The sequence below is a fragment of the Asparagus officinalis genome, chromosome 4 (genome assembly GCF_001876935.1).
Source record: "Asparagus officinalis chromosome 4, Aspof.V1, whole genome shotgun sequence".
Lineage (NCBI taxonomy): Eukaryota > Viridiplantae > Streptophyta > Magnoliopsida > Asparagales > Asparagaceae > Asparagus > Asparagus officinalis.
In genome coordinates, this window is record NC_033797.1 from 76051793 (window position 1) to 76061142 (window position 9350).

The 9350-nt window shown below is 35.2% G+C and overlaps 1 protein-coding gene across 1 annotated transcript; it reads right to left on the minus strand.

The window, feature by feature from the left end:
- Positions 2219–2915, minus strand: LOC109838948. The gene is made up of 2 exons (XM_020407382.1): positions 2373–2915; positions 2219–2290 (listed from the first exon to the last, which is right to left on the minus strand). Exons 1-2 carry the CDS (start codon positions 2913–2915, stop codon positions 2219–2221), a joined length of 615 nt encoding a protein of 204 aa, XP_020262971.1.

The window sequence follows — 9350 nt, forward strand, 5'->3', positions numbered from 1 at the left end:
GATTCTCATCCTTTGGGATCCTAATATTTTTTATATTCAAGTAATTAAAGTGGCAGATCAACATATTACTTGCTCAGTCAAGTCCTTAGATGGAAGGCTGGACTGTGTCATCTCAGCTATCTATGGTTTCAATCAGTTGGAAGCTAGAAAAGAGTTGTGGGCTGATCTTAATAATATTTTTCAAAACAATTGGAAATGTGCCATGGCTCCTCTGTGGGAACTTTAATGCCATGATTAGCAATGATGAAAAGTTGGGAGGAACTAAACTTACTGAGTCTGACATAGTGATTTCAACAAGTTCATTAAGGATTGTTCTCTTAATCACTTAAAAACTCAAGGATATTTTTACACCTGGAATAACAAGCAAGAAGCTAACACTAAGGTCTGGTGTAGACTTGATAGGGCACTAGTTAATGATGCTTGGATTAATATGTTCAATTCCAGCCATGTGGAGTTTATGTTACCAAACTTCTCACATCACTCTCCAGCAATAGTATCTGTATATGAAGATGTGATACAAGGAAAAAAACCTTTCAAATTTTTTAGAATGTGGACCAAGCATGACAGGTTTCTTCCCACAGTCTCCAATATTTTGCAATCCTCTATTCAAGGATGTACTATGTTCTTAGTATATTCAAAGCTTAAATTGCTGAAAGGTGCACTGAAAGAATTAAACAAGAAGCATTTCTATAACATAAGTGAACAAGTGCAAAGAGCCAAAATTGCCTTAGGCTGCGTTTGGGAACTTTGATTTGGATTTGGGAACTTTGATTTAAAATCAAGGGATTTTAAATATAGGATTTGAAATCCATGATTTGATAAAATCTTTTGTTTGGATGTCATCACTAAATGCAAGGATTTAAAATCTGATGTTTAGATGCACTTTATTATACATGAATTTGGATTTGAAATTTGTGTTTTAAAAAAATTTATGCTCTCTCTTAACTCCTTAATAATTAAATCAAATGCGGACATTATGGTTTATATTGAGGAAAAAGTTAAAGTAAATTTCACGACCCCCTCAGAAGTTTGATCTCTTCATTAGCAATTATAAATACACATGCAAACATCTTGTCCTTCATGAATCGGTATGAGAGAATACAAAAAATAATAATAATGTCCAAAATATTTATTATTACGCCATTTTTCATGGTTTCATCCAATACTACATCAACCTTCAATCTCCAAAGAACAAGAGTACTACTCCAATAACTAGCCATGATAAAAGACTCGACGAGTCAAAAGAGTTTAGCAAACACTCCTCATAAGAAGCTCTACACTCCACAATAATCCTTCATTTAAAACACAACATACCATAGGTAGTTGATAACCATGATTTGCTATAAGAAGTAACCATGATTTGCTACAACAAGCCAAATTACGACAACATAAACTATTAAAAGAAAACATATCTAGAATCCTCTATTTATCCTTCAAGTCTCCTCCTCTTTTCTCTCCAATGCGCCCAACTTCATGTCTCGAAGAATTTGAGTCCTACATTACACAATTTAGCATCAATTAGTCCATGGCACAAAAATCGAATTTTAAAACAAAAAAAGAAAACAAGTACAGGATTGTATACTTTTTGTATTCTGATGGAGGTGGTAGTATATAAAACTTATACAAAAATAAATCCGACAAGTACACCACCTTTGATAACAAGTATAAAAAAATGAATATAGCAAGTACAAACAAGTAATATCTTGTTTAAAAAAGGTACAAGCAAGCAATAAACTATCAAAAGTATGTAGTCAGCATACATTATCAACTTGAAATTCCACAGCCAGTCGAGATTATTTACTATTCTTGTCTTGCAGGACCATCATTATCCTCATAACTTATAATCAGTACATGTGGTACCTATCAAAGCTAAAGATACATACGGTTATAGTAAGAAGTACAAATTTTCATGCATAAACTCACCTACATATGTAGCCATGTACTACATATGTAGCCATGTAATTATAGGCATGTCTACTTTCCTTTCATGGAAGTAGCAAATCCCAGCCATAGTACTCAAAATTTAGGGATCAATTTTAAAATTGATAAAATCAGTCGAATAAAGATAGCATCAATCACTCCAGAAGTCACAACTATAAGTGTGCATCCTAACATAAATGACAAAATAATGAGAGTTAAAATATGCCTAAAAAAGAAAAAGAAATCCAAGAGAGAACTTACTCGAATGGGTTCAAAGATTTGCACAACCTTTTCTATTTCAATATCTACTTTGATCTTCCAAAGGAATAGTTAATTGGATATGAGTCCCATCAAGTGCCCCGATAGCATCCTAAAATTGCACAACCTTACAATTAGTTCTATTAAACAAAAGTACTAAACATGAAAACCTTAATAAAAGAAGTCATAGTTACCTCAAACCATTTCCACTTCTCTATGTCTCTCTCATTAGGATTTGTATATTCTTGTCTAATATAGAGGCTTCCTATCTTCATGACTGCTTGAAGTACTTTGTGGAACTGCCGACTAATTGTTTCATTTGAACGATAAAAATCTGTTTTGCTTGTCCTATTTTTTACATTATGAGCTAAAATATGCAAAAACATAGCGACAATTTCTTCAATCGTGACATTTCTTGATGCTACTAATCCCCCTCTAGTACATAGAACATCACATAACCTCTTAAACGCTTGCGGATTCATCCTTAGTTGTTCAACACAGTTATTTGCATTACAAATAAGATTTCGAATCCAAGACTTTCTAAGATATGTCCTTTCATCCTCTTCTTCGTGTGTTCTTGAACTCTCCTTCAACATGTGCTTTGTATAATACCAAGCACCAATGGCAGCAACTATAAAACTGACCGCTACCATAATAATGTCCTCATCCTCTATCCTCTCAAATTCTTCCCTTGTACGTTTAAGTTGGATCCTTGAATCCCTTTCATCATTTATCATTTTTAACCTATCACATTAAAAGTTGAACATGCAAGCAGATTACACATATATTAGTAACTTGAGCGAGAAACCTGGCACAATGAAATTTTAAATCACTTGATACCTTATAAAATCTATGCCAATCTATGCCAAAATTACTATCAGATTTACATGAATAAATGTTAAAAAAATTCTCATTTCTGCAATTATAGTACAAATAGATAGGAACCTTATACAGTTTAAAGGTGGATGATTATCAGCTTTTTCACTCAGTAACTGTCTATTACCGGATTAGGGACTATGGTGGCTGCTAATTAGCCTTTGAAATGTGTCCCTTGATTAGATTAGAATATAATCACAGATGGTATTCTATATCTTAATCATGGAGTTAAAAGGGATAGTCTTAGCATTATGACATAATATGCATATCTTTTTGTTTATCGATAACTACTTTAGAGCACACTGATTTGAGCAGTATAGCCACAAGAACAAAAACCTTTATCCTGAATAACCAGGATTGGTTATATGAATTATTTTCTTTCTTTAAGCTCATATTTGGAATCAGCTGAATAGGAATCTTTAGCAGTATACTTGAGGTCGCATGAATTCTGGAAGAAAATATATTAGACTAGTTGAACTCCATAATATGCAATGTTTCATGCAACGATTCCAACTTCCATAATGTTTCTAGCAACATAAACACTAAAGTTGAGATGAACCTAGCATATTGTGATCTGTCAAGTCTCACCTATGATTGAAAAACACTTCCTCTATTGCATTCTCTCTTTATTAGGATGACTAGTATATTCAGACAGGCAACTGGTTACAAGATTTAGTAAGCGTTAGTTTTATTATATAAATAAAGTAGAGATTCTAGCATACATCTTACATATTAATTATGAGATATAACATATGTAACTATGTTGCATTTATTCTGAAGACCCATGCTATAGACTTCTATTTCCCACTTTAACAAGCTCATTTGGTTGTTGGTAACTAAAAGATGATGCCTCATAGACTGATTAAGAAAAAACCATGGGACAAGTAATTTTCCTTTTCTATAATTTCCCAACATACAACATTATTCCCTGCCGAAAAATTGAAAACATGCTCATGAATTTACCAACCAAGTTGTTGGACTCTTTTTGAAAACATGCTCATGAAATTACCGATCACATTTAGACATATAACCTCCTCATTCTGCTCGGTTTGGGCTTTAACAAATGACAAACTAAGAATAATAATGGGTAAATTTCACTAAACCGGTATGAACTTTCAGCATTTTGCAATAAAACTCCAATATTTATCAAAATCACATAAACCTCCCAAGAACAGTAAAAATCACATAAACATGAATCGCTTACTTCTAGTATGAATCTTCTCCTGCAAGTCGCTGACAGTAGCCTGCAAATCCCAAAAAAAAATCAAACGAAACCCAAAACTAACCCTAGATCTAGGAGAGCAACCGAAAGAGAGGAAACAAGCTACAAAAGAGAAAATCCAAGTCAGATCTAGGGTTTCGATGGAAGGGGAAGACCAAAACCCTAGATCAGATCTAGGGTTTCAACGAGAGAGGAGAAGGGGAGAGAGTAGAGATACCTGCGTTGCTGCGTTGAGAGAGAGAGAGATTCGAGATCGCGACTGAGAAACGAGAGAGAGGAGGAGTCGGGATCGGTCGGAGCTGAGAAACGAGAGAGAGGAGTCGGGATCGTCGGAGCTGAGAAACGAGAGAGGAGTTCAGGATCGGGATTTGGTAAATGACAAGGGGCAGGGTGGGATTTCAAATACGGGCTTTTGGGCTTTCAAATTCTCTCTTTAAAATAATTTGATTTGAAATTCCAGCCCAGTTTTGTAGTCCAAACTAAGGATTTGGATTTGAAATACCTTGGATTTAAAATTCAGGGCCCAAATCCATGTTCCCAAACACAGCCTTAGGGGATGCTCAGAGACTTCTTCAATCTAATCCTCTCAATCTTGATCTTATTAAACAGGAAAAAGAGTGCTTCTCTATCTATAGCAAGCTTCTAGACTGTGAGTTGTCTTTTTATAAGCAATAAAGCTAGAATAGCTTGGAGTGTGCACGGGGATAGATGTACCAGTTTTTTCATGCTATTACAAAATCCAAAAGTCACCATAACAGAGTAGTGGTTCTCTACAATAATAGGGGTGATAGGATCACTGATGGTGGGAAATTGTGAAGGAGTTAGTGTCTTTTTATAAAAACCTGATGGGCACGGCAGTAAACACTTCTCCTCCAGACATTAATATCATTAAATCTGGACCTTGTCTAAATGATTCTCAAATCAGGGAGCTATCAATTCCAGTGTCTAAGGAGAAAATAAAGGCTATAGCTTTTTCTATGTCTGATGATAAAGCTCTAGGACCTTATGGGTTTAGTGTGTCCTTCTTCAAAATTGTTTGGCTTATAATTGGTGAGGAGATCACATTGGCTATTGAGGAATTTTTTAAAACCGGTAAGCTGCTGGGAATAGCTAATTCTACTTCAATCACTCTAATACCAAAGGTACAATGTCCTAAATTCCCCTCAGATTTTAGGCCTATCTCTTGCTACAATTGTATTTACAAATTTATATAAAAATACATGCAAATAGAATCAAGCTTGTAATGGGATATCTTGTGAATGAGGCTCATAGTGCATTTGTCAAAGGGAGACAGATTTCAAGTAATATTATGTTAGCTCATGAGCTGGTTAAAAGTTACAGTAGGAAACACATATCTCCAAGGGTCATGCTCAATATTGATATTAGGAAAGCCTTTGACACAATCAATTGGAGTTTTATTAAAAATATGCTCATGGGTCTAGGGTTTCCAAATGCTTTGACAAACTAGATTATGGTTTTCATATCCTCTCCTAAGTTTTCAATTTCTCTCAATGGTGCACTAGATGGATACTTTAAAGGGGAGCGTGGATTGAGGCAGGGAGACCCTCTTTCTCCCTATCTTTTCGTCTTGGGTATGGAATATCTTTCAAGGAGTTTGGCCTCTTTAATAGATGACAGGCCCTTTACATTTCATCCTAAATGTAAAACTCTAAAAATCACTCATCTTATATTTACGGATAACTTCTTGTTGTTTGCTAAAGGTGATACATATTATGTGCAAAGGCTATATCAGTGTATCATACTCTTTAGTGCAGTATCAGGTTTAGAGGCCAATCCAGACAAATGCTCCATCTTCTATGAAGAAGTGGAGGAATCAGTTAAATCATCCATAACCAATACATTAGGATTCTCTGAGGGGTCTATGCCATTTAAATACCTTGGAGTTCCTCTTATCTCTAAAAGGCTTTCCTACATGGATTGTAGTCCTCTGTTTGAGAAAATCACAGGGCAATTACAAAACTGGACAAGGCACAGGGACTTGTCATATGCTAGCTGGTTACAAGTTATTAAAAGTGTCATTCTTGGCGTGCAAACCTTCTGGACATCAAATTACATTTTACCTGTCAAGGTGCTCCACAAAATAGACGAGATGTGCAGGAAATTTCTATGGGGTAAAACAGATCATTCATCCAGGATTCCTCTTGTATCATGGGAAAAAGTGTACTTAGGGGATGAAATAGCGTGGCTTGGGAGTCTATTCAGCTCAAACCTGGAACATTACTCTGCTCTAAGAAGTATTTGGTTCATTCATACCAATAAGGAGTCATTGTGGATCAAATAGATTCATGGCAATTATCTCAAACATAGTGATATTTGGCAAGTAAATACAAGATCGGGAGATTCTGGGATGTGGAAGCAATTGATTAAAACAAGAGATAAAGCATTGGCTGAGTTTGGAGGTTTTGATAATTTGAAGAACCTCATCAGGTCTTGCCATATAAACTCTAAACTAAAACTGTCAGCCTTGTATAAGGTCCTTCCCCTGCAAATAACATTGTGTCATGGCATAATATTGTTTGGGGTAGCTTAAATGTTCCTAAACATTCTTTTATCGGATGGTTGGCAATCTAGGATAGGCTCGTTACACATGATAGGATGCTGAAGAGAGGAATCATCAATGTAAATCTTTGTTGTTTATGTTCGGGTGCTAGCATGGAATCTAGGGACCATTTGTTCTTCGAATGTTCCTTCTCCTGCCACATCTGGCACTGCATCATGGACTGGTTGGAATTCAGGAGGAAGACATGTAATTGGGGTCAGCTCATGAATTGTTTCACAAGATCGAGAGGCAAAAGTTTTTAGCAAAAGCTCAAGAGATTGGCTTTGACGGCCTCGATTTACAACATTTGGCGAGAGCGTAATGCAAGGCTCTTCACGCAGAAATTAAGCAGTCCAGCTTACCTAGTAAAAGCCATTAATTTTAGTTCATTAAAATTATGTTTCAATTTCTTATGGTTATGCAATAATTTTTCATATTCATGTGTGAGCTCATCAAAAGTAAAATCATCATCATTGTCGGACTAGCGTACCTCACTAGAGCTATCGCCTAGTGGTCTTATGTATGAAGATGAAGCTCCTTTAGAACTTAAAGCAGAATCCTCCAACTTTTGTCGGATAGCCTCTAAGTCCTCTTGATGTGCTTTCACTATAATAGACAGGTCTTTTAGCGGCCAACTTTTTTGCGAGAAATTAATTTTCCTCAACAAATATCACTTTCGACGAGGAAAATATTGTTTCCTCGGTAAATATCAGTAGGTCTTCTACGAGGAATATATTTTCCTCACAGTAGACCACCTTCTACGATGAAAATTTTAGTTCCTCACTAAAGATGATCATGATTTGGTCTCCTAACTAGTTATTTTATTGGCGAGGAAATATGAGATTTTGGTGATGAACTTTTTCATTGTGAAATGCACATTTAACGAGGAAATAATTATTTCATCGTTGTTCTTTTGGCAAAAAATAGAGGAAAACTCGCCAAATATAACAGTGACAAAGTATGATTTCCTCGCTGAAGATCCATAATCTGTGAGGAACCGTTTTCTCATCAAAAGAATCAATTAGCGAGGAAATAATAGTTTCCTCATTATTAGTTTGGCGGGGAAAAAACCCGCCAATTTTAATGGTAACAAATTTAAGGCTTTCTCTCTAAAAGTTTTTGTTTTTACGAGGAATTATTTCCTCATTAAAAAGAACCTATTAGCGAGGAAATTATAGTTCCCTCACTATTAATTTGGCAGAAAAATTTGCAACACCCGCCAAATTCATTAACGGCAAATTAAAGGTTTCCTCGCTAAAATTTTTGTTTTACGAGGAACTGTTTCCTCATTAAAAAAACCTATTATCGAGGAAATAATAATTTCTTCATTATTAGTTTGGCGAAAAAATGTGCAAAACCCGCTAATTTCAATAGCAACAAATTTAAGGCTTCCTCGCTAAAAGTTTTTTTACGAGGAACCGTTTTGTCGTTAAAAAGAACCTATTAGCAAGGAAATTATAGTTTTCTAATTATTAATTTGGCAGAAATATGTACAACACTCGCCAAATTCATTGATGACAAATTGAAGGTTTCCTCACCAAATTTTTTTATTTTACGAGGAACCCTTTCCTCGTTAAAAGAATAAATTAGCGAGGAAATAATAGTTTCCTTATTATTAGTTTGGCGGAAAAATATACAAAACCCGCAAAATTTAATGGCGACAAATTTAAGGCTTCCTCGCTAAAAGATTTTGTTTTACGAGAAATTATTTCCTCTCGGTGTAAATGTTTAATACAAAGTGATCTCACAATGAAAGCTCAAATACAAAGAGTTTGTTCTCTAAAAGGATGAGAACTCAATGAAGCCCACTCTCACTAAATCACTCACAACTATCCAACAATATATTGAATGAATAATATTAAAAGCTCAATTGAGGTGTGAGTGATAAATAAGAACAATAAAATTCTAACTCAAATAAAACTAGCTAAGATATGAATATGAAAACCAAATAATAAATAAGCTAGATAAAAGAGTTAGAAATCTTCGCTATAAGCACAAGAAGCTGTAGTTATGTTGATGAGGATAAATTCTTCAGTTGAAATCAAAAGCTTCCTCCTTGTGAAAAACTCCTCATTTGAAACGAAACTTAAAACAATGCTTAAACACAAACTAAACTCTTTCAAAACTTGATTAAACAATTTTCTTAATTACACTCAGAAGTTAGAGGGTATGGGGTATATATAGGATCATAGAACAAACCCCAAAACCAAGAGAAAACCAAGAAAAAAGACAAAAAACAAAAAACTAAAAATCAGAAAAAACTAGTCGTTGGAAGCTTATTAGTCGACTGACAGGGTTCGTCAGTCGACTGATGAGCTGGCCGTTGTAAGCGGTTTGCAGCTCGTCGGTCGACTGAGGAGCTCATCAGTCGACTAAAGGGTCATCAGTCGACTGATAGAACATCAGTCGCAAAAGCAGAGACTTTTTGATGATTCTGGCCAGTTTCGTTAGTCGACTGATCCTTTGCATCGGTCGACTGATAATAGATTTTCAGCGTGTTTGATTTTTTAAAAC